This window comes from Rhizopus microsporus, assembly GCF_002708625.1.
Source record: "Rhizopus microsporus ATCC 52813 unplaced genomic scaffold scaffold_5, whole genome shotgun sequence".
Classification (NCBI taxonomy): Eukaryota; Fungi; Mucoromycota; class Mucoromycetes; order Mucorales; family Rhizopodaceae; genus Rhizopus; species Rhizopus microsporus.
This window is the reverse complement of record NW_019671920.1, coordinates 1,215,312-1,239,168: the sequence shown is the minus strand read 5'-3', so window position 1 is coordinate 1,239,168 and position 23,857 is coordinate 1,215,312. Positions and strand designations below refer to the sequence as shown.

The following is a 23,857-nucleotide window of genomic DNA, read 5'->3' as shown; positions in this document are numbered from 1 at the left end:
TGATAATTTCGTAATTCTTATTGGACAATAATTATTCGTTTTACTGTTTCTAAAAGCTTTTTTTATAATTCAACTCTTTTTTTCTTTCCTTTCTTTGAACCTTGTTTAAGCCCTATTTTTTTATTTTTTTATTTATTACTTCAATGGTAGATTTTCCTGCTTCACTAGTAATGGAAGACAGCTTTCAGACATGCGACTCACCTTCAGGCTCTTCTACATCAGAACCACATGACGAGACTCATAATACCACACAACCATTATCATTTATGGACCAATCCTTTTTTCATAAATTAAGTCAACTGACATCAGACAATCCTTTATTCTTTATGCAACCACAAAGTAATAACAGCACTATTTCACCTGCTACGACAACGATATCCACATCCCCAAATACTGTCTTTAATTCTGCTTTCGTTGACCCACTTTCACCAAATAATAATAATAATAATAACAAAAATGAACCAGCATCATCATCATCCAATTTTTGGCCAGATTTCAATCATGTAAACTATTCAAAAACGACATCTCATCATATAATAACAACTATCATATAGGCGATTCCTGATCTTGCAAAGAATTATACAAATCATATTGCAGGATATTCTTTTAATTCAAGGTACATTTATATATAATATAAATGATAAACAAGAGGAATAACTTTCTTTAAAACAAGATCGCCTCAGATGGATACTCATCAAAATAAACCATTGCCTGGGTAAGAAAATAATATATGAAAGAAATACACAAAAAGCTTATTATTATTATTATTATAGAATGCAAATCAGAGTATTGGGTGTGCCGCAGACGGGTGCCAAGTCTCGTGTGGAGACACAAATAAAGTTATGTATTCAATTAGTTACTGATGATGGAGACAAAGCTCAACAATGGTCTCATCTAAAGTTACCCGAACATATGGTCGCTAAAGAAAAACTAAAACGACAAATCCTATTATCCACTGCGCCCAACGGTTCAAAGATTGCAAATATTGCTGGCTTAGATAATTCAACGGTTCATCCTGAAAAAATGCTTTATCTGTCAGCAAGAGTTATTTGTGCCAGTGATCCATCTCGAAAAGTAGTTACTTGTCTTGGTTGCATTCAAAGAGAGGTACACACTTGCTAACATTATTATTGTTATTTTAATTCATAAATATATATAGCGTAAACGTTCCCAAAGAAGAAAAGAAAACAAAAAGGTTGATTCAGAGGAACAACAAAAGTTGGATGACGAGAAATCTATAGCAAATGAGGAACAAAAGATCTTGTTGTTCAATTGCTCAGAAGTAGTAGACTTTAGTTCAGGTGACACCATACTTCCAACTAGAATCACTTGTTACTGTCGACATCACAATGAACGAGTTGGATTCTGGTAAAGAAAAATACATGACTGATATCAATCAATCCCTAATTATTACACTTAGTATTTATTTTGAAATGAATGATCACACTGGCAAACAAGTTGCCACGGGTATATCGCCTCCAATCATGATAACTGATGATCACAAGTCAAACAAGCTTAAATCCGGTAGAAAAAGGCCTAGAACAGACATGGACAGTTCATCTTCTCATTTTACAACTTCTTCCTTTGACTCGAGACATATCGGTAGCACCTCATCAACACCTTCGGTTCTTCCCAGACAATTTAATAACCATTATCAGATACAACCCCGCCCTTCTCCAGAACTGACTAAGATAAATGAGGTCTCTTCTTTCTTGTCACCCGAAGTGCTCGGTACATCTCCCGAACGGCCTTTACTCCAACGTCTTATTCCTAATGAAGGACCAACCTATGGTGGCATCGAGGTCACTCTTCTCGGCTCAGGTTTTCGTTCAGGCTTGACTTGCATGTTTGGAGATGTAGCTGCTTCTAGTACACACTACTGGTCCCCGAATACGCTTGTGTGTATCTTGCCACCTGCTGCTGATGTGGGTACTGTCGTCGTATCCTTCAAAGAGTACCCGCTCGTGATGGATAGTCAAGATGTTATGCTGTTCACTTACTACAATGAAAATGACCGTGCTCTTATGGAGCTCGCTCTTCAGGTTGTCGGCCTCAAGATGACGGGCAAAGTAGAGAATGCGAGAGAAATTGCCATGCGTATCGTTCAAGGAGGAGCAAACAACAACGACAATCAAACTCAAAACAACACAACGACTCATGGTAATCAGTCTCAGCAAACCAATCTAGAACGCCACATCATGCAAGTGCTTGAAGTCATGACTACCTTTCGTGATGTGGACCCAGCTGATGTTTCCATCACCAGCGCCCAAGGCCATACCATGCTTCATTTTGCTGCTATGCTTGGATTTGCACAGCTGTCCGAGATGCTTATCCATCTTGGCTGTAACACTAATATAACAGATAAAAACGGATATACTGCTTTACACTATGCTGCATGGCATAATCATCAAAATGTGGTTGCTGTCCTGTTAGAAAAGGGTTCGGCAGACCCAGAAATATCAAACAGATGGAATAAGAAACCTCTGCAGCTCACTGATGATCCGACAATTCGTTATATGCTCTGGAACCATACTCCTGCCGATGACGATTACTACTCTTCTGATTCTGAATACGGATATGATTCATCTGATATGCTGAGTGCAGACATTGATACCTCATTTGATGAAGACGATGAGGAAGCCAGTGTCTGGTTAAGTGATGCTGATGTAGCAGAAGATGAAACAAAGAATGTCAATTGGGAGCAATATAATTATTTATCAGACTCTGATGATTCCTTGGACGAGCAACACGAACAACCGCATCTGATCACAGCAAGCTATGGCGAAGGTCTACGGAACCGCAAGAGACGCACCACTCAGCAACCATTCATTCAGTACTTGAAAGAAATAGAAACAGCATCTCATTCGCCTGAAGAGATCATGGACGCGGAACCACTTCATGATGTTGATCCGCCTACTGATTACGAAGATGAAAAGATTGTACCCAAAGAGATGAGTTGGATGCAGCGCACGCTCTCCCACTTTCAACCGGCGGCGCCCAATGATTTATTACAAAACATCAAAAACAATATCCCTGCCAAGCCTACTGATCTTAATCTCAAGAATATTGCAGATCACATCCTTCAATTCCCTAGCCGACCTGCTTCCATGATGTCTGGCTTGTTTTCAAACAATAAGACACATCAACAAGAAGAACCAGAACAAACACTGGCTTGGTATATGGCACTGGCCTATGCTATGGGTGCTGGAAGTTTAGTAACAGAAGATGATAAAGAAGATAATCACAGCGTAGCTTCTTCAACGACAAACCAAGAAGAATATGCAGTAGCTGTAAGCAAACGACGAGACAGAAGACTCTACTCTTTCTGGGTGCCAATGCTTTGCCGTAAGTTTTTTTTTATTTATTTATTTTATTTTATATGAATACTAATTATATATAGTAATGATAATATGGCTTATATTCCAATTCGTATCTTCTCACCCAGGATTAATGGATACAATTATTGGCATAGCAGGTTTTAGAAGACAGTATCTGACCATACATTAAATTATCTAGCATACCCTTACGTTCTTTCTTTATCATTCACTACTTATTTACTATTATTGTTATTCCAAAGACAAAGAAATAATATATGGAGCATTGTGTACTTATCATCTATAAATAACAACAGATTACTACGGATTTTTTGTCTTGTGTTCCTGGGTTCGTCTGTGACTGTATATGAAAAAGCCACTGATTTCTAGAAACAAAGGAACGCGCGCGAGTGCTTGCGTGCGGGGAAATTCTTAAAAAAAAAAACGTTTTAACAATTTCTTTCAAAACCTTTCCCTTCATTCACAATGTCTTCTCTTGACGCTCACGTTTACAAATATCTCTTATCCAAGGGATACAAAGAAGCAGCTGAATCTTTAAAGAAGGCCAATTCTTCTGTAAGTTTAACTTTTTTATTTGCATGAAGTCAGAAATTGACAACATTTATTGTTTATATAGGTCACTAAAGAAAAAGCAAAAAAAGATCTTGCTGCGATCTTTGAAGCTTATGAAAACAAGTAAGAAATAGAATTAAACTGCGTGTGCGCATATATATATATGTACTTACACATGTTGTGTAGAGATTCTAGTGACAGCGATTCCTCTAGTTCTTCTGATGAAGAAAGCTCTTCTAGCTCTGAATCATCCAGTGAAGAAAGTTCCTCTTCAAGCGATTCTTCCGATTCTGAATCTTCTGATGAAGAAGAAGAAAGCTCAAGCTCTAAATCTAGCTCATCCTCTTCTAGCTCTGAATCTAGTTCGTCTTCTTCCAGTTCTGAGAGCGAATCATCCTCCGACGAAGAAGAGGAAAAGAAGGAATCCAGCAGCTCCGATAGCGAATCGTCTTCTGATGAAGATGTTGAAATGAAGGAAGCCGAAAAGGAGTCTAGCTCTGATAGCAGCTCAAGCTCCAGTTCCGAAAGCGAATCTTCTGACGATGAAGAAGAAAAGAAGGATGAATCTAGTTCATCCTCTTCCAGCTCTGAGAGCGATTCCTCCTCTGACAGTGAATCATCCGATGAAGACGAGGAAATGAAGGAAGCCGAAAAGGAATCAAGCTCTGAAAGCAGTTCAAGCTTTGACAGCTCTGACAGTGATTCATCTGATGGAGAAAAGGAAGAAGAAAAGAAAAAATCTAGTTCCGAAAGCTCTTCTGATAGCTCAAGCTCTGACAGTGACTCTTCTGACAGTGAAGAAGAAGAAAAGAAAGAGAAATCTAGCTCTGAAAGCGACTCAAGCAGTTCTGACAGTGACTCTTCTGACAGTGACTCTTCTGACAGTGAAGAAGAAGAAAAAAAGAAAGAAGAGAAGAAAGAGGAGTCTAGCTCCGACAGTGATTCAAGCAGTTCTGATAGCGATTCATCTGACAGTGACTCATCCGACAGCGAAGAAGAAGAGAAGAAAGAGGAAAAGAAGGAAGAATCTAGCTCTGACAGTGATTCAAGCAGTTCTGACAGCGATTCATCTGACAGTGACTCATCCGACAGCGAAGAAGAAGAGAAGAAGGAGGAAAAGAAGGAAGAGAAGAAGGATGAATCTAGTTGCTCTGACAGCGACTCAAGTTCCGACAGCGATGACTCTTCGAGTAGTGATAGCTCAAGCTCTGAAAGTGAATCATCCGATGATGAAGATACAAAGATGGAAGATGTCGAAAAGGAAGTTGAAAACACAAAGATTGAAAAGCGTAAAGCAGATGAATCACCTGCTGAAGAACCAGCATCCAAGAAAACCATTGTTACAGCCAACGGTGTAGCCAAGCCAAAGGGAAAGAAACAACCTGGAACGCCATTTCAAAGAGTTAAACCTGAAGAAGTAGAATTTGTAGATGAAAGATTAAAGGACAACTCTTATGAGGCTAAGGGAGGATCTGATGTAAACTCATATGGCTGGAAAGCTTCTCAAGATTTGATTAAAGTACGTGGAGACAAGTTTAGAGCAGAAAAGAACAAGAAGAAGAGAGGATCTTACCGTGGAGGACAGATCACGTTCGAAAGCCACAGCATTAAATTCGATTAATTTTTTTAATTAGAAGAAAAACGTAAATAGTATACATTCTTTCCCAAATATATCGCATCTTTAGAGAAAATTGTGTTTATATTTGCTTTTTTTTTTTTACTTTGTGAGTTTATTCATTCATTGACAATGCTCCTTGTCTTTCAAGGAGAATCGTATCCAAGTTCTTGAAAGCTTTCTCCAAGCGTGTAGAATTATCCATGACTGTCATTTCAGGACATTTGTAAATGTGAAGACGCTGTAAAAGATGGGTTATATGGGGTCAACTCTCTTTCTTTCTTTACCTCTGGATCTGTATCAGGTATGGTATTGTTCTTATTGTTTATTTTACACATGTCAGCTAGAGTATCAAGCATTCTTCCAACAGTAATTTTCTACAATGAACAAAATACATCAGATTATGCTATTTCCTTTCATCATTTTGCTACCTTATCAAAAAAGACGGATAAAGAATCTACAAAAGATTCCTTTGGGCACTGTGCATAAATGTATAGACGAGAAGCGGCCGGAACAGATAAATCTCCCTTTGCTTGAGACTTCATCTTCATGAGTTCCACCATACCGCCGTTTTTACTCTTGACAGGCACTGGTTTAATTGCTTGTGCCTTTTCTATCTTATTCGTCACCTTAAATGTTTTAGCTATTTTTTCCTGCGCTGCCAGTTTTCGTTCTGCTTTTCTCTTTTCATCTGCAAGTAGAGATTCACAGCTATGTGCGGACAGATGCCTGTGTCTGATGGATATGTTTATAACAGCTTTTGAAATGTTAAATGATATGTTACCTTAAACAAAAATCTTGTCTGCAACCATCACATCTTACAGGGCCAATGCGGGGATCTATATCATAACAGCCTTGAACTGCGCATTTCCGATCAAATTCAACCTTCGAATTGGGTTCCTGATAGAGATAGATTCTGCAGTCTGACTCCAAGTGCTCTTTAAGCTGAAATAAATAAAAGGGAGTCTAGTCTTTAGGAACAAAAGGGAATTGTGCTTACTTACAGTCTGCTCGGGACTTAACTTTGCTAAGTTGGGTGGACTAATTAGATTTAAACATTTATGACACTGTATGAGTTGCTTGTCCACAAGATTCCACTGTGAGCAATCATGATTCAATGGCAATCTATGTTTTTCACTTTACACATAAACCAAGCAAGTTACTACTTTACTGCTGTCATACAAAAGCATTCTTTCAACCATACCAAAACACATGTTTACATAACGGACAAACTATGGGTAAAAAATCTAATGAATTACAATGAGAAAGGTCGCAATGTTGACCAACATTAGGTAATTCCATTTTAAGAGAAAAAGAGAAAAAGAGAGAGGGAGAGAAAGATCTACTGTTTTTTATTATACACACACAAATGATCTTAGGCAACAGTGACTGATTCTGCCTTGTTTGCTGCTTTTTCTGCAATCTTTGCTTGTACTTTTTGTTGACGAAGTATTTTTGCCTTTAATTCAAGTGCCTTTTCACTAAACAAATTCTTGTCCTTTGTCTCTAATAAATATTTGTCTAATCCACCCTTTTTGTCAATAGTACGCAAGACGGATGTTGTTACTTTGAGTTCAATAAACTTTGAGAGTGTCTCTGAATACAAGTTTTTGTTTTGAACGTTGGGTAACCAGTTGCGTCTTGTCTTTTTCTTTGAGAAAGGATTCTACATTCGAGTGACAATTAAACATTGATCATGATGTATGATTAATCAATCATTACATTGTTACCAAATTGAATATGCTTTCCTCCAAATAAACCACGTTGAGCACGCTTAAAGGTAGCTCTGGCAAGAGCATAGGCTGGTTCTGCAGACAACATTTTTTTTACAAAAAAAAAAAATAATAAAGAAGGGGTAAGTTGCCTATCAGTCACACAGACACACGCAGGCAAAGACACACACACGCATACCCTTTTCAAAAGTGACTTGTTTTATGACGGACTTTACCCTTTTTTTTTTTTTTTACTAAATATGATAGATACACCAGAGTTTATTTGTAGTCATCGAAGAATTGAGGTATGTTTGATGTTAAGCCGAGGTAGATAACTGTATATGTTAATCAACGCAAAAGCATAGAATGGAGAAGTGCTCTATCAAGTAAAATGGATTGGATATGATTGTGAAGATACAACTTGGGAACCAGAGAATGTTGTTCAAGAGTAAATTAGAAGACAGTTTTACAATCAGTCATTCTAATCAGCGTTTTAGAGAATGGCCAGAGCTACTACAAGCTTATTTAGATGATATAAAGAGAAATGCACCCAGCAAAATGTATGATTTCAAGTCTTCACAGCAAGAGCAGAGTGATGCGCTTTTTGAATATTTGGAATCGATAGAGGATTGGGAAGAAGCTGTTGATGAGATTGTATATATGGAAAAGTGTAAAGTACCTGGTTATTTGGTCTACGTGAAATGGTAAGTGCATAATGCGATGGGTAACTATAAGATAATATAATAATAAATAGGAAAGATGGCACCTGTTCAGTACATCATTCTAGTCAAGTTAATGAAAGGTGCCCACAGAAAATGATTGACTTTTACGAGAAACATCTCGTGAAGACACCACTTTCAAAGCAATGATAATAAAATATAATAATTACACAACCTCTCTTTTTTTGTATAAAAGCATTGTTGACGAATATCAATGTATTACCCTCTGTTGATGAACTGGGTATATTCTTCAGATTGCTGATTCTTATATTGAACTACTAGCGTACTTTGGTAAACGAGTGTAACCATGAACCTGTTGCTAAGTATGTCAACAAGGCAACCGACATTGATGCACCCAGTACATACACTGACAAAGATTTTTCAAACATTTATTTGGAAAAGATAAGTAAACTGACTAAAAGGACTCTAACAACATCTTTTAGAAAGTATCCAAGGTTGATTTTAGAAAAGGGTGCATGTAAAACATATTTTATTTATTTTCTGGAATGGTTACTATAGAATAACACAACGAGTCTTTTTTTTTTTAAATATAGAATGGAGTCTTTATAGTCACATTACTACTACTACTACTGCTACTATTACTATTGCCATTGTTTATATTGTTATTATTAATATTATTAACTGTAGTCGTCATGTTTAAGACCTCATGGCTTTTTGTGTCATATGGTATAGCTTCATCATCTTCCATAAAGAATTGAACTTCGTCATCTTGTTGAGGAGGTAAAGGATCATCTTGTTGTTGAGGATGATGTAAATAATTGTTGCTTTCGTGGTTACTGTTTCCACCTGGAATGTTTATTGCCTGTGTTGTAGGTGTGTTTAATAGTCTATCGTCGTGATCTAATGTTTCGTTTTGTTTTGTCAAGAAAGGTACTTTCCATATCTGTTGATTGTCTGATAGCCAATCATTATTAACCCCTGTTGGACTCATCGAGTAATAACGTTGCTGTTCCTGTTCTTGTTGTCTTAATTTTCTAGCCTGTAGCTCAGTGGGTGTGAATAAGTCATTGAGAGAAGAAGGAAGCATAGCATCATTCAAGTCAAGTCCTCCATCATTATCCAATGTGTTGTTCAAGTAGTTATTATTGGATGAGTTTGGATGACGATAATTTTGATTTGTTTCAGGTATGCTTGAACTAAAGTTACTATATCCGTTGTTTCTTGGATGCAAATAAGTACGACTGCTGCTGCTGCTCGTACTGCCAAATAAGAGATGATCGGATGATTCACGCGGAGAAGAGCGTAAGCCAATGAGATCGGCTGAGATCATATTTGTGCGTGGGCTTTGGTTGCGCCATAATGAAGAGGATTGATCGTTGAATTGTTGATGAAACAAGGATACGGCAGGCGCAGAGGAAGCAAAGGGGTCACTGCTATTTAAAAATGACGGCCCTAGACTGCTGCTCATCGTACGTCTTCCCAGAAAGGATAGGTTGGGTGGAGTATTGGCAGTGAGAGTATTTGTTTTAATACCAATCGTACCAGCACTGGTACCATAAGGAGACATTGTATGTAATAATGCACACTTTGTACCAAATTTGCAATTTCCTTTAATAAAGTATTTACAAACTGCACTTTCTGATGAAAGATCTGAGTTATGGGAAAATGTACAATTTGCTCCTGCTGTGCATGTTCCTTGTTTAAAAAACTTACAAGGTACATGTGATAAGTTGGATTCTATATGTTAAAATTGAGTTATCTATTGACAGCATATGTTTATATTATTTACGCTTATTGTTATTATTATTATTACTATTATTGCTGAGACCGCTGCTGACTGTCTTTTGTGGGGAAGAAGCATAGAGATTGTCTGAAATAGTATTATTGTTGTTTGATGTTGCACTAGTAGTAGCAGGAATAGATTGTGTACGCGACCTCTTGAATTGAAATGATTGAGAGGGTGAACTTTTCGAGAGTATGCCAAGACTATAATCAGGCGAGAGTAACAAATTAGGATCTGACATTGATGTGTATTAATAAGGTAAAGAAAAGAAAGGGGGAAGAAGAAAAAAAAAAAGAGAGAGAAAAAGAGTAATATTGTCTATAAATAAATAAGGGGACAAATAAATAATCAAAATGATTGGCTATGAATTAAAAAGTCATGCGTTACCCAAGATGAAGCACATACATACACACATACATACATATACACACACACTTTACAAAGTGTGTCAGTTACGGCTTATTATTCATATCTCTCTCTCTCTCTCTCTCTCTCTCTCTCTCTCTCTCTCTCTGCATTACACAATCACTATAAAGTGTTTTATCATTACTATACATAACTGATATTACAGAAAAAAAAGCTTTAGTGGTGACTCTTTCTTCTTTTTTTGTTTGCTTATTTAATAACAGTAAAAGAAGAAAGATATCCAAATATGTATATAGTTATATTATATGTTATGTTTCTAATCATTGTTATATTTGACAAGACAATGGGTTCCAGTTGAGTGGGAAAAAAGAAAAGAAAAGAGAGAGATGATCCTATTTAAAATCAGACTTTAATTTATAGGAACGGCATATCCTCAGTTCACTTTTGGGTAAAGTAGCATTTTCTAGTTATACCATCCAAAAGACTCCTGACAACGATAAAGAATAACATATAATTGTCCATGAGAAAATACAAGTGACAGACGATATAAGCAAAGGGTTGATTCTTGTGTGTATGCTTTACTGATTAACCATCCCATACAGTCTGTTGGGGATTATCTCAAAGTTAACACCTGCTAATCCCACAAAAGGGAGCATGGAGAATATTGTCCATGTCGATCTGCTTAAAAAGCTTATAATGATCACACACACGCACACAAAAATACTAATTGTATAAGCCCAATTATATACTTTACAAAGAGGAGTTTGTCATTCAGACAAGCACATATGTATGATCAAATCATAATAATTTTTGATCTGAAAACAATATCATCGAGCAAACCTCACCGTTTAGATATTACAGTCCCCTTTAACCTCGCTCACTGACTAATTTTAACAAACGCTATTTACTCTGCACCGAGTTCTTGTTGAAATAAGCCGACTATTAGCAACTATATCCCTTTTTATTAAGCAAATCATGCTTCATATTGTCAATTATATCCAACAGGGATCCAAGGCAGCAATATCTCAGGGGAAACAACCATCATGCCTTTTATTTCGGGATATCAAAATTTTATCACGCCACAACACATACGATTTACAGTGCTCATAAATAGACAACACCACTCTGTGCTGATCTTATCTTTTTTTTTTTTTTTCTTATATTACATAACTATGGTCTCTCCTGTTTCATCAAAATATGCCATTTATCAAAGTGATAGTGAAGTGGTAATGCATGTCGCAATATGAAGATCTACCGAAATCTGACCCTTCTTTATTTATAGCGAGCCAAAGGTATTATTAAAGATAATGCACCAATGCGTTTAAGGATGGAGGCTTTTGTAAAGCATCTTCAAAAGACTATCTGTGAAGGAATAGAAGAGGTTGACGGCAAGGGAAAATTCACTCGCTCCGTTTGGGAACGTCCAGAGTTTGGCGGTGAAGGCATCACCTGTGTTCTGTCCGATGGTGCTGTCATGGAAAAGGCAGGTGTTGCCGTATCTGTAATCTACTCTGAACTGACTCCAGAAGCCATTCGACAAATGCGTGAGGACCGTGGTAAGGATATTGACGCTGATGGTGTCGTCCCTTTCTTTGTCACTGGTATTTCGCTCGTCATGCACGCAAAGAACCCAAATGCGCCTACGGTCCATTTGAACTATAGATACTTTGAAGTCATGAACCCCGATGGTACTCCAAAACTTTGGTGGTTTGGTGGTGGTGCTGATCTGACTCCTGTTTATCTCTATGAAGAAGACGCTGTTCACTTTCACAAAGTCTATAAGGAAGGTTGTGACAAGTTTGATAAAGGCTATTACCCTCAGATGAAAATGGCGTGCGATAAATACTTTTTGAATGTGCATCGAGGAGAGGCACGGGGTATCGGTGGTGTCTTCTTTGATGACTTCAATTCCAAGCCAGCAGAAGAGATATTCGCGTTTGTAAAAGAACTTGGTTACAGATTTTTACCATCCTATGTGCCCATCTTGGAAAAGCGAAAGGATATGCCGTTTGATGATGAAATGGTGCGCTGGCAACAGATACGTCGTGGTCGATATGTCGAATTCAATTTACTTTGGGACAGAGGTACCAAGTTTGGCTTGTCTTCCCCTTGTTCTCGTGTTGAATCTATCTTGATGACACTTCCACTCACCGCTCGTTGGGAATACATGCATGAACCAGAACCTAATTCAAGAGAAGCTGAGCTTGTCAGTGTGCTGAAGTGTCCTAAAGACTGGATTGCTCACTAGTTTTTACTGTATGTAAAGTTGATTGTTTTATTTTAATGTGTATTTTTTGTACAGAATAAAGAAGAGAAAAATAAATAAATACATTCTATGTGAATTATAAGTTCTGGTTTTTTACTCTATCATTTGTGCTGAGACCCTTCCTTCATCTACACTACATATTCGCACTTTTGCAATCTCTCCTATCTGCACATTTCTTTTTAGTTTGTCAATACGAACAGGAATTCCCAAATCCAATAGTGTGGCATCTGCTACTTCTATCGCGCCTCCAAGTTCATTCAGGGCGACGCGGTTGTCAGCTGCTATAATGCAGTCCCATTCCATTGTGCTCAAAAATCCGTCGACATTCATTCGCTGAAGCAATTGCATTATCCAAAAGCGCTGAGACTGCTGTTGAAGACCAGAGAGCTGCTTTGTACGTGCTTCTAGTGCAGGCAGCAGTTTGTCCAAATAGTCCTTGCTAAACGGCTCTTTTTCTTTCAGCAGACTTGCCTTTAATTGCCAATGAATGATAAGATCACCATAACGTCGTAAAGGAGAGGTAGTTTTTGTATACCCATCCATAATACCCATGATCACATGAGGTTGATCAGGTGTTGTACCAAATGTAGCAGGAGGAAGTGCGGCTCTAACCTTTATCATGTCTTGATATCTTACAAAACCTGTTATTGGATCCCGAGCTGCATATAGTTCTTCTCTTTTGCGAAGGTCCTCAGGTGATGAATCAGGCCTCCACTGTTGTCCACGATAAATAATATTGACTCCATTATCCCTGGCAAATTTGCTGGCAATACGTCCTCCGATGATCATCGTTTCTGCTACCATCAGGCGTGCAGGGGAGAAAAGTGATTTATCCAAGCTGACTTGTATTGGTGGTAAATGTGAAGCGTATTCAGGCTTTGAGAATCGGAGCGGAGGCAGGCTTAGGTTGTCCAAAACCCGCACGACAGGTGATGGTGAGGCAAAGGCAATAGCTCCACTGCGAGTACGAGCTGCGGTATGCTTATCGGCAATGTCAAGGATGTCAAGGATATCATTTTTATAGCGTGGTGAAAATGTTGAATGCTGTTGAATATCATTCTGGGTAAATGTAGCACTGGAAGGATGTGAGAATGTCTTTGAGAGGTTGATAAGAGGGTCTTTCTTTATTTCTACTTTTCCTTCCAGGAACTTGTCTAAGTCATCATAGTATATCTTTCTCACATTTCTCACCAAGCTTGGTCTCACTTTGTAATCCAAAAGATTGCCTTGATTATCAATTTTGGCACTAAATGTGAAAGCATATTGCGAACCATGTTTGTTCTTTTGAGCTGTTGAACCTAAACTGAACTTTTTACCAGATAAAGTGTCGGACAGCATAGGGAAATGACATTCAGGTAAATAGACTGTCTGTACTTTCTGCTGCATGTTCTGTGCTAGTTCATGTGTAGGAGGGATGTATGTCGTAGGATCGGCAATGTGCACATGAAGCCAGGCGTTGTCACCAGGGATTCTTTCAATAGAGACACCATCATCAATTTCTTTGGCAGATGGATCATCAATTGTGTACACAGGCAAATCACCAAAATCATGTCGGATTGACTCACAGGCGTCATGAGGGTAGAGACCTCTATAGTCTCCAGCCAAGAATGCTTTGGTATATTCTTCCATTTTCCTATCATTTTCTTTTGCCCTTTCTGACCAGTATGATTCGCCGATTTGTTCTGTTTCCTGCACTAAAAGAGTGTTTGACCATGGTTTATACATGCCAATTTCTTTCAGAAAACGAACAGCCAAAGGTCTATCCACAAACAGATTATCATAATATTTCAAACCTTTCAGAATCGCTGGTACAAAGATTTCATAAGGTGACTCGATCACTACTCGTGGAGAACGGATCCAGTTGGCAATAAAGTTTATGAATTTCTTATCGGATGCTGTCAGCTGGTTGGCATACATTGGCACCATATCAATACTTGATCGAGACAGGGTTCCCAGGACGGGGTCGGCGTGTGTCTTGTAAAATTCCAAGATCCTTCTTGCCCTTTCAAGAAAGTCTGTGTACGTCTTATCATTGCTTCGAATTGCCGTAATAATTTTTGAGATCTCAGTTGCCTCAGCTTTAGATCGAACCTTCCACTCTTCCGATCCTAGTACGTTATTTGTAGGTGTAAAGTGAACGTTATCAGCTGCTAGGTAAGAAAAGGTAACATGACGTTGTAATGAGGTGATGTCGGTTGTCTGAAAGGCATAAGCGGTTAGATCGTTTAGTGATACTGTGTTGGAAGACGATTGACTGAACTGATTGTATAAACGCTCTAGTCTTGGAAAGGCGATCGCCTTGTTAGCTCTCACCAAAGACTGATATCGGGTAATAGCTCGTTGGTATTCTACAGGAATGGTTTGAAGAATGCCCTCAGAATTAATTTCCGGACTTAAGCCTTGAGGACAGATTTTGGTCACTTCAGGTAGTTTATGAAATGAAGGAATGACAAATGCGACATGATCACTTCTCGATGTATAGATTCTGCCATTTCTTAGCAATATCGTCAACATTTGCAACCTGCCACTCATCTTTCTTTGGCCCACAACCATACCACTTCGTTGCCCTGTCCTATTTCATGTTAATCGATCAAGCCATATGCTTATTATGTTGTGTGTATACCTAAATACTTCGACATAATCACCAATTTTAATAGTAGGCAGCTGTACGATCTCTAGCGCAGTTGACTCAGAACCGAGTTTAAGTTCGACAGAGTCTTCTTGTAGTTGGACGATGGAAGGAATGATTCTCTCTGCATGCTTTTGTCGAATGGCCAACTGTGGGGCTTGGCGAAACTTGGCAGAGTGTCGGATAGCTTGGCGAGCTATCAGTCTAAGCATAACAAATTAACAATGAAAATAAAGAAAATAAAAAAAAATAGTCACTTTGTCCTCCCTTGCCTAATCCTGTGTTCCTGCTTGTTTCGAGCTCCTCCAATGTTTACTTTGCCCCTCTTTTTGATTTCATTTTTCATGATAAACAACATGAAACACAAAGATATGTCATAATTATTTATCGAGAATACCCGTTGTTTTTTAACTTGAAATAGGACAAATCACTTGATATACTCAAGTCCCAACGCTATGAGTAATCTCATTTACTTGTACCAAAGAAGAACATCCGCGCGTCAAGGAAAGCACTCGTAAGCGACTCTGTTTTGAAAAACTATTCTTTTTTTCTTGAGAAAACAAAGCAAAAGTGCAACATTTAATGTGACCAATAATTTTATTGTTCATACATAAAGGCAGTAAAGAGGGTGGTATCTTTTAAGCATTAAAGAAGAGATTGGCCTTGGGTGGTAACTTCACCATCAGCTTCGATGCTGTCAATATGAGGGCTTCTAAAAGACAAAGCGCTTACACTTTCATCAGGAACTTGAACGGAGAAACCCTTGATAGCAGTGTCATATCTGTGAATAATCTTGGCACCAGAAGCTTCGGCGGCCTTGATTTGTTCGTTGATGACTTCCTTAGGAGTATCATCTTTGAAGGTAACGATAAAAGTAGAAGCTAAAGACAATAAATATTTATATAAATACGCGTTAATGTATCCATATGTTATCTCTTACAGCTCATGTTAGTATATATTTATGCCTGTAAATAGAGTAAAGAAGAAAAGGGAGAAGAGAGCAAATGTTACTTTTTATACTCTTAGCGTTGTTTTGATTCTTTTTAAGCCAGATGATCACATGAAGCCATTGACCAATTAAATCAGCTATTTATTAAACAAGTGCGTAATCATGTTATGCATACAGCAGTTTCACTGCCAGTTGAGGATTCTCAGTCGACAACAATCTCTTGAGAATTGTTTTTCAGGCCTAAATGTTTATCTTGATGACACTTCAGCTTAAACAATGCATGATGACCAATTTTTTATTAAACCTTTGTTGCATAAAATGAATAAAACAATCTGTATGAACTTGGGAAATGATGAGTGGTATAAGCTATTTCATTGACCTTCAAGTTGAAGACGTGGATGTTTTATATTATCAAAAAGACAGGTCAATACTTTCAGGACTCTTTTATTCGATTATATGATAAGAGTATTTGTAGTCAATAATTTGAAAGTCTACTACAAAACTTGTAACTACATGCTTGATGAATTTACTTGTAGTTGATTATGATTCTACTCTCTTAACAACACTATGTTGTCTAAGGGGCCATTGTCGGTAATCTAACTTGTGGATTTATTCTTTACACACTTATTTTATTGTTGAACTAGATGCTTTTGATGTTTTACATGCTTTTGCTAATGAGCCTGAGCTTGATTCTATCGTTGACGGAAGTAAGAAATCATCGTCATCAGGGATAATTAGAGTAATCCGCCTTTTACAGGATTGTACCTTTGATAAAATATGTTTCGTAGTCTTAAAACCATTATGAGCAATACTTAATAAAGCAGGCAGTCTGGCAATATAACCATCATTGGAGGTGGAGTATGGTAACGCTTATAGACGCCTAATACATGTGTAACGTATCCAGCTGGTGTATCCATATTGATGAAAGTAAGTTTGTTGTCTAAAGAAGCGTGTAAGTAAATCTTAAGGAAGGTTACTTGTGATATATACATTCACCCTGAATGCTATAACCAATTATATTGATATCATTTCTCAAGCTAGCGTACTTATCAACGATATTCTCCGGAATATATTTCATGACAATAGGCATTTTGTAATATACATCTGAGAGATATCTTATGCTGTCATTTTTTCTGCTTCCAATTTCTAGAGCACCTGGCCCTAATCCCGCACCAAGAGACACGGAACCCATCTTTCTTTTAGCTGCTTTTCTTGTAATTTCTTCACATCATACGCACTTAATGGGTTGTATTTTGGAATAACAACAAAGATGAATGCTACATGCAACAGAAAATAAGCTATTGTTATAAGCGTTACCTATGGTGTCATCCAACAAATGTTATCAGTTCGTTCAGCTAACCAAGATCAATTCAAGTGTAATTATGATGACATCGTATTTTATATTAGACAGCATTACATGTAGTACCTAGAAGAAGCGCCCAGTAGCATTAGCCTATTTTCTGGGTGCATTTTCCGATGCATGCAGTGTTGGCCAAAAAGAAGATTTACGAACTTTAGTTCAAATTAAATGAATTTATTTTTTCACAGGCACAAAAATAACTTTTTACACTCAAATTGGCAGTCGAACCATTGGTAACTTGAAACTATTTATTTCTAGAGTTATTTCTTTTCTTGTAAGCGGGCTTCTTCCCATAAAGTATTTCCATTACAGGCACAGACTAACTTGGTATTCTCAAATGCACCAGCACTACGAGCAATAATACCACAAAGTAAACCATTTCCACTGTGACCATCCTCAGAGGAAGGGCTAAGGTCATCTTCATTCTCGGTGATAACCATACTTCGGCCTATCACGTCCCACACCTTGATACGATTACTCTCGATAACCAAGTCTCCCCAACCGTTCTCGTCTACTGTAATGTTGCCGAGGTCACCAACATGCCCGTTATGCATATCACCGTGGGGTCGATTGGTGGGATTATAGTGCTCTCCTGTAGACTTCCAGCCGCTAGATATATCACCTGATTCATGTATGTGAATGCCATGGTTACCCGGCGACAGACCTTCAACCGTGATATCAATCAAACAAGTATCCTCATCAACCTGAACAAACCTAGCTAAACCTGCCTTTCCTTTGGGTAAAGTGGCCAGAGGATCTGCTCCATAACAGTCAAAAATACAGACAGCAGCTCCAGAATGACCTTGACCATCGGGCACGCCTTGTCCTCGGACGATGACAGTTCGTCCTGTATCTTTTAATGCTTTTGACACCTTGGAAGGGGCAACTACATGATTGTTATTAGAGTTGTAGTTTATTATGGCTTTATATTCACTTGCCTGTTCCTTCCACAATCACTTTTTTTTCTGCGAGGTTTACGTCAAATGAATTTATACCTGGTAAATAAACAGTCAGGATAGAGTCAATTTATTTGATCCATATTTTGTTTGTTGTACCTGAAATGCCTTCTAATACTTTAGAAACAGCATTGACGCAAGACTATAGTTTGTTTAGGTTATACTCCTTTTTTGGAGGTTGAATAACATTACCTCACATGTCATGTCAACAGCAAATTCCGTCTATGAGGAATGTAACAGTCAGTCATCGAGACTAATGGTTCCATTATTTTATAGTTAACCTTGAATAACTTGGTTGGCATATTAAAATGTTTTATAATGTGTATATAAGTGCGTCTATGTAAAGAGAGAAAAAAAGGTTGAAAATGACAAGTTTGCTGCTTACAAATTACATTTAGGGTCCGCATTCCGAAAAATGAGACTCTTTAACAGGCATTTAGCAGTAATTATATTTGTCCTCTATCCAAAGCGAATTTGGACCATGTTGTTTTAAGCATACACACACATACATGAATGTAATTCCTATTCTATCAATTTTTAAGTCTATCCCGAGAATAATAAAGATATACTAGAGTTGCCTATACCCTACTGCCAGCAATTCTCTTTCTGGCTCTCTATCTATCTCTCTGTCTTCCACATCACGGCTTGATCTGCAAACTTGATCTGCAAGAGTGCACTTATGAGCTTTTTGTTGTTGTAAAGACTTGACTGACATTTAATTTTATTCAAAAAGTTTTATTTCCTCTTTTCACCCTTTCTCTCTCTCTTTTCTCTTGTTTATAAAAAAGATGTCAGCCAAAAGACCGTCAGATGCAGAATTAACACAAAAAGTATAGTCCCTTTTTTTTGTATAAAAAAAAGCGTAAACAATAGTTGACTCACTACATTAAAGTATAATCAATATAAAAATGAACTTCAGCAATTGGCTCAAAAGATTGGTGAATTGGAATCAGAAGTAGAAGAGCACAAGTAATAAACTAGACATTATGTATCGTTTATTTGCTCCTAATCTTTCTGTTAGACTGGTCATCGATAGTATTTCACCACTTGAACCAGATAGAAAGTGCTTTAGAATGGTGGGAGGTGTATTAGTCGAAAGAACAGTTAAAGAAGTATTACCTGCATTAGAAACAAACTACAATGGTGTATGTATATATTATATTATGTATATGTACGTGTCTAATGTTTTATATAGATCAAACAAGTGATCGAGTCATTGCTACAATCTTATAAGCGTAAAGAAGAGGAGTTTGTTGAGTTTCAAAAGAAATACAACATCCAAGTAGTATCAAAGCAATAAAGTAGTGTATTCATATAGAAGCCAATCACGATATTATAGCCTTACGCGTAAATTTATACACTTTTGAGTATGTATGTGTGTGACAAATAATAATTTACGTATTTTTCTCATTTATGGTCGTTTTGGATGAAAATACCTTATCATATCAAGGCTAAGGGCACTTAAATCACCATCGAAGTGATGACCTAAGGATCCAAGGGACCAATCAAAGTGGCTGTGAAGTGGCTTGATTACCGCCAGAAATTGATTCTCTTTTTAGAGAGGAATGTCTTGATAAAATACTATAATTTGACTCTATATAAGACACCAGGATGGAGCGAATATTCAAAGCAGCATTTATATCCTTTTGCCACACCCATTATTACTCATTAAAACTAATACTCTTATCATTTGTATTGCGCTTACGATATCACGATCATTTGCAGCTGGGCACAATTTGCAATGCTTCAGCTGATAAATGACCACAGAATAACCTTCAGATAAAGTTCAGTAATAGCCCTAGTATATGGCTTCATGCGTAATTTTACTTACTGCTGGGTTTTCTTAGTGAGCACTCCAATGCTCGACAAACAGTCCTCTTGTTATCGTCCAAACATAGTAGAGTAGCATTTGTCTCCCCTTGCTGACGAGCTTTCTTTTTCCTTTTGAACATAAAAAGTTAAAGTTATTTAATATTACAAATACAATGATCTGCTTACTTATGATTGCAAACAAGCTTTTGTCTTTTGTATTTGTTCTCAAGGCACTGGTGACATTTGGAACAGGTCACACTTGTCCTGAACTCATCAACAAGAATTATTAATGTCCTCTGGGCCAAAGCCCTTTGAACTTTCTGTATATAAAATGAACATTAGCCTATTCAGTAAAAGGATAAAGCTGCTATACTATTCTACAATGTATAATATATCTTCATAGTATATGAGCTCTATAGTAGTTTACTGCACTCATGAGAGGCCAATTTGAACCTGACAGTGATTTTTTCTACTTAGAACAGCAAGAACAATGATCTAATAGTGCATATCCTGATCCACCCACTTAACTTCCAATATCACAAGAGAAACGATTTTTGATAAATAGCTGGAAAACGAGCAATTATTATGATGCTGCAGGATCACGTTGGAATACGATCAATAAATAACCTACACCGATTGGTACACTTTCGAGTAAAAAAACACGATATTTTACAAGTTCATAACTAATGTCTAAACATAGACTTACAACAACAAGGCCATAGCGGATATTTTTATCAACCTCGAGCGTCATCAAACAAGACAATGTATGCCCAAAATACCTGGATGCCTCCTGAATTAATGAGTCAGCAAGAGGTAAAAAATTCAAAAATAAAACAAGTGTACATACAAATATAGGTTATAGCTCGGAGGATAGACTGGCTTTGATTGAAGAAGTTCTGGCAACTCGTCCGGATGGGTAAGTTTAGAAAAATACCTCCATATGTTCATCTGTTCATATTTCTCTAGTACGCCCACTCATGTCCATGATGAAAGATCAGTATGCAAATTATGTAGTCCAAAAAATGCTTGATGTAGTTGATGGATCTTAAAAAGACTTGCTGATTGCCAAAATAAAGCCACAACTTCAGGGCTTAAAGAAGCATACTTATGGAAAACACCTTATTAGCAATAAATGATATAGTTTTTTTTTCTTGGAGTACGTATATTTACTTTATGATAAGCATGTTTAGAAATTGAAAAGCAAATCATGTTTAGTAATAGCAGCAATAACAATAATAGTAAGAACCCTTTAATTGTAGAGAACTTGGGTATTGCCGAGCCAAGCTAATTATATACATATATTACATAATTGTATTCATTTCCTTTTTTGCCCCCTTTCTTTATTATAATTTGCTTTTTATCATGTATTTCAATTCTTCATTATATTCTTATTGCATATTACTAATCCACCCTTTCTCTTTATTTACCTTTTTATATAATAATATTCTTTTACAATACATGACACAGGTTTATAAGCTAATAAGACATGCAAAAAATGACCTTTAGATGGTTTTTATATATTTCATTTGCTGTATGATAATCACAATCTATTTATCGATAAGTTACTCAAAATGAACTAGAAAGATGTGGTAGCACAACACACAAAATATTAATTCAATTCAATTTCATTGAGGAGAAAGGATGACAACAGTTACTTGATTGTTTTCATTATTGCCTTCATTTTAAGCGTCGATGTAGTGATATAGTTCTTGGATGAAGAAAACATAGAGTTTATGAATCTTCCGAGACGATTGAAAGAGTAAGCAGGAAATACAGATGACCATGTCATGAGATTTTACATAAGTGAACATACTACCTACACTTACTGTATAGCCCCTTTTTCCTTAGACTAGCGCTAAAAATAAGAATGATCAACTAGATCATATGAAAGGTACTATTCCTAATATTGGTAGTTTTGATATAAGTTTTAAAAAGCATCATAGATTCATTTTATTTAATCAACTTGTATTTTTCTTTATTTGTCCTTTGCAGAATACCTTCATTACACATTTTGATTACATGTTCCGTGATTTGATTAAAGGGAAAGCTATGTTTCTATTTAATCAATAACAAGTCTACAAGGGTCAATTTGTCACTTACCGTTCCTTTATGATCCTTTCTGCTTTTTTATGAGACCCACTATCATAGAGACTTTCCTTAATTCCCAAGGAAAGAGCCCTTCAGTTGGTAGGCTACCAAGGTTGCCCTTTACGCTTTGCGTCAGTAAACGCATACGTGAAACTTCCTAATGTCTTTAGAAAGATAAATGTTTGAATTATAAGCAAGCATAAGCTAGTGTAGCATTTACTTATAAGCAGCAAACAGTAAAGAGTTCATTGACAACATTTACAATTAGAAAAGAAAGGAAAACCAATAAATGAGGGTACAGTATTAATATTTGTATTGAGAAGTGACTGTGGATGCCTGATTGTCGTATTTGAAGAGATATATTATGCAATACAGTGCTTCTATGCTTTATGGCAACACCTTGATGAGTGGGTAGAGAGCTTAGGAAGAAAATCAATACCAATTGGTGTTTAATTGTATGACGGATCTAATTATATTCAACAGTGAAAAAGCCTGCTACTTGTATCCTTGGAATCTTGGAACCATTAGCAAAAAGATAATGTGACTTATGTTATCAGTATTAGCGAAATTCTTGCTGATAAGGGAAATGTTAAAAAGGATTGCCAAATTATCCTACAGAACTATTACGTAAATCAAAAACATTGGATCATAATCACAATTAGACAAAGCGCTAGTGTGATATGTCTCGAATGAATAAAGAAGTGATAAGGAAAATATGTGCCTCTTTATTCAGATTGAGACGAGAGGGAAAGAAAGGGAGAGCTCATTGTTACAAACAGCGTCATTTTATATGAAGACAGGACTGTTAAGGAACCGATGTAGTTATGGCGTTACATATGCTAATAACATGTATTGTTGTCAGTCTCTTTGTACGATGAGTTTAAGCATTTATAGGGTAAATACGACAACTAGGATTAATGTTGTCAAGCTCTTTGAATTCATCTAAAGAAGAGAAGTCATATGTCTGTCTTTTGAATTGAGCTATTTGTGTGTGTTGCAATGTAACAAGGTGACTGAATTGGTTAGCTTTGAGACGAAGCATATTTACTACTATACTTGACTATAGTTAACACTTGTAGTAGAAGTAGCAGATTGCTCATTTGAATACATTTGCTTTTTAGAAACAGTACTACGCTTATTTGTTTTTCAATATCAATAGAATATGCTTTTTTGACTTGTAAATAAGGCATCTTCAAGTGGCATGTGTTTGTTGATGGGAGCATGTATATTCTCATTAGTCGTGTTGTTACTGGTGGTAAGCCTGCTTTTGTTATACTTTACAATAACTGCAAGGAATTTGCTTTGGAATTTTGAAATGTACAACCAGCTAATAAGCAATGTAATCAAAGTAGGATCAAGCTTGGCAATTTATTTATTTTTTCATTTAAATGATATAAAAAAGACTAGAATCTTCGTTCACCAAAGCTATTCAAAATAGCTTGGATCCATCCCCCACAGGACGTAGACCTGTTCTAGCATCGCGGAGGAAAAAAAGAAAAATAGACCCTTGAGCCCAAAATTGTTGATAGCACCGGGACCAACGTAAACAACGCCAAGTATAGAACGCGAATGCTGTACTACCTATGGTGAGGCCGTACTCTATACCTATAGCGGTCGCTGAGGTCGTACTACCAGAACGCAAATGGAGGGTCTACCACATAATGAATGGCAGAGTCGACTTGGTTGCGGAGTCTTCCCTTGAAGGCACTCTATTCGGCGCTAGGAGTATTGTTCACGATAAGCCCGCTGAAAAC

The 23,857-nt window shown here is 37.1% G+C and overlaps 13 protein-coding genes across 13 annotated transcripts; 5 read left to right on the top strand and 8 right to left on the bottom strand.

Moving 5' to 3' along the window:
* Positions 1-88: 88 nt before the first annotated feature.
* Positions 89-3,694, top strand: RHIMIDRAFT_117606 (uncharacterized protein). Its single transcript, XM_023605349.1, has 7 exons — positions 89-503; positions 555-616; positions 674-715; positions 774-1,107; positions 1,160-1,368; positions 1,421-3,345; positions 3,401-3,694. The coding sequence occupies exons 1-7, from the start codon at positions 144-146 to the stop codon at positions 3,505-3,507; spliced, it is 3,039 nt and encodes a 1,012-aa protein (XP_023468079.1). The 5' UTR covers positions 89-143; the 3' UTR covers positions 3,508-3,694.
* A 1,589-nt stretch (positions 3,695-5,283) lies between these two features.
* Positions 5,284-5,502, top strand: RHIMIDRAFT_180971 (uncharacterized protein; the record flags this gene model as incomplete). The annotated part of the gene is made up of 1 exon (XM_023605782.1): positions 5,284-5,502. A coding segment is annotated over one exon (219 nt), but the record flags the coding sequence as incomplete, so codon positions are not given.
* Positions 5,503-5,594: 92 nt separating this feature from the next.
* On the bottom strand, positions 5,595-6,828 carry RHIMIDRAFT_278907 (uncharacterized protein). The gene is made up of 5 exons (XM_023612799.1): positions 6,707-6,828; positions 6,507-6,639; positions 6,287-6,447; positions 5,934-6,237; positions 5,595-5,879 (listed from the first exon to the last, which is right to left on the bottom strand). Exons 1-5 carry the CDS (start codon positions 6,802-6,804, stop codon positions 5,718-5,720), a joined length of 858 nt encoding a protein of 285 aa, XP_023468077.1. The 5' UTR covers positions 6,805-6,828; the 3' UTR covers positions 5,595-5,717.
* On the bottom strand, positions 6,822-7,435 carry RHIMIDRAFT_312551 (uncharacterized protein). Its single transcript, XM_023614811.1, has 2 exons — positions 7,225-7,435; positions 6,822-7,168 (listed from the first exon to the last, which is right to left on the bottom strand). Exons 1-2 carry the CDS (start codon positions 7,321-7,323, stop codon positions 6,878-6,880), a joined length of 390 nt encoding a protein of 129 aa, XP_023468076.1. The 5' UTR covers positions 7,324-7,435; the 3' UTR covers positions 6,822-6,877.
* A 39-nt stretch (positions 7,436-7,474) lies between these two features.
* Positions 7,475-8,083, top strand: RHIMIDRAFT_236345 (uncharacterized protein; the record flags this gene model as incomplete). The annotated part of the gene is made up of 4 exons (XM_023608532.1): positions 7,475-7,519; positions 7,580-7,662; positions 7,712-7,918; positions 7,969-8,083. The coding sequence occupies 4 exons, from the start codon at positions 7,475-7,477 to the stop codon at positions 8,081-8,083; spliced, it is 450 nt and encodes a 149-aa protein (XP_023468075.1).
* A 394-nt stretch (positions 8,084-8,477) lies between these two features.
* Positions 8,478-9,710, bottom strand: RHIMIDRAFT_312550 (uncharacterized protein; the record flags this gene model as incomplete). Its single annotated transcript, XM_023614810.1, has 2 exons — positions 9,684-9,710; positions 8,478-9,631 (listed from the first exon to the last, which is right to left on the bottom strand). Exon 2 carries the CDS (start codon positions 9,459-9,461, stop codon positions 8,478-8,480), a length of 984 nt encoding a protein of 327 aa, XP_023468074.1. The 5' UTR covers positions 9,462-9,631; positions 9,684-9,710.
* A 1,505-nt stretch (positions 9,711-11,215) lies between these two features.
* RHIMIDRAFT_287304 (Coproporphyrinogen oxidase) lies at positions 11,216-12,291 on the top strand (the record flags this gene model as incomplete). The annotated part of the gene is made up of 2 exons (XM_023613460.1): positions 11,216-11,269; positions 11,326-12,291. The coding sequence occupies 2 exons, from the start codon at positions 11,216-11,218 to the stop codon at positions 12,289-12,291; spliced, it is 1,020 nt and encodes a 339-aa protein (XP_023468073.1).
* Positions 12,292-12,402: 111 nt separating this feature from the next.
* On the bottom strand, positions 12,403-15,150 carry RHIMIDRAFT_236342 (RNB-domain-containing protein; the record flags this gene model as incomplete). Its single annotated transcript, XM_023608531.1, has 2 exons — positions 12,403-14,881; positions 14,933-15,150. 2 exons carry the CDS (start codon positions 15,148-15,150, stop codon positions 12,403-12,405), a joined length of 2,697 nt encoding a protein of 898 aa, XP_023468072.1.
* Positions 15,151-15,172: 22 nt separating this feature from the next.
* RHIMIDRAFT_117534 (proteinase inhibitor, propeptide) lies at positions 15,173-15,940 on the bottom strand. Its single transcript, XM_023605348.1, has 2 exons — positions 15,879-15,940; positions 15,173-15,819 (listed from the first exon to the last, which is right to left on the bottom strand). The coding sequence occupies exons 1-2, from the start codon at positions 15,883-15,885 to the stop codon at positions 15,584-15,586; spliced, it is 243 nt and encodes an 80-aa protein (XP_023468071.1). The 5' UTR covers positions 15,886-15,940; the 3' UTR covers positions 15,173-15,583.
* A 484-nt stretch (positions 15,941-16,424) lies between these two features.
* RHIMIDRAFT_278903 (uncharacterized protein) lies at positions 16,425-17,285 on the bottom strand. The gene is made up of 2 exons (XM_023612798.1): positions 16,878-17,285; positions 16,425-16,827 (listed from the first exon to the last, which is right to left on the bottom strand). Exons 1-2 carry the CDS (start codon positions 17,077-17,079, stop codon positions 16,700-16,702), a joined length of 330 nt encoding a protein of 109 aa, XP_023468070.1. The 5' UTR covers positions 17,080-17,285; the 3' UTR covers positions 16,425-16,699.
* A 145-nt stretch (positions 17,286-17,430) lies between these two features.
* RHIMIDRAFT_117511 (Cu,Zn superoxide dismutase-like protein) lies at positions 17,431-18,816 on the bottom strand. Its single transcript, XM_023605347.1, has 6 exons — positions 18,788-18,816; positions 18,485-18,730; positions 18,396-18,425; positions 18,303-18,345; positions 18,186-18,242; positions 17,431-18,133 (listed from the first exon to the last, which is right to left on the bottom strand). The coding sequence occupies exons 2-6, from the start codon at positions 18,608-18,610 to the stop codon at positions 17,508-17,510; spliced, it is 882 nt and encodes a 293-aa protein (XP_023468069.1). The 5' UTR covers positions 18,611-18,730; positions 18,788-18,816; the 3' UTR covers positions 17,431-17,507.
* On the top strand, positions 18,817-19,551 carry RHIMIDRAFT_117494 (Prefoldin beta-like protein). Its single transcript, XM_023605346.1, has 4 exons — positions 18,817-19,033; positions 19,096-19,172; positions 19,225-19,348; positions 19,399-19,551. The coding sequence occupies exons 1-4, from the start codon at positions 18,992-18,994 to the stop codon at positions 19,501-19,503; spliced, it is 348 nt and encodes a 115-aa protein (XP_023468068.1). The 5' UTR covers positions 18,817-18,991; the 3' UTR covers positions 19,504-19,551.
* A 3,401-nt stretch (positions 19,552-22,952) lies between these two features.
* RHIMIDRAFT_278892 (uncharacterized protein) lies at positions 22,953-23,530 on the bottom strand. The gene has a single exon (XM_023612797.1). The coding sequence runs from the start codon at positions 23,291-23,293 to the stop codon at positions 23,126-23,128; it is 168 nt and encodes a 55-aa protein (XP_023468067.1). The 5' UTR covers positions 23,294-23,530; the 3' UTR covers positions 22,953-23,125.
* Positions 23,531-23,857: the final 327 nt, after the last annotated feature.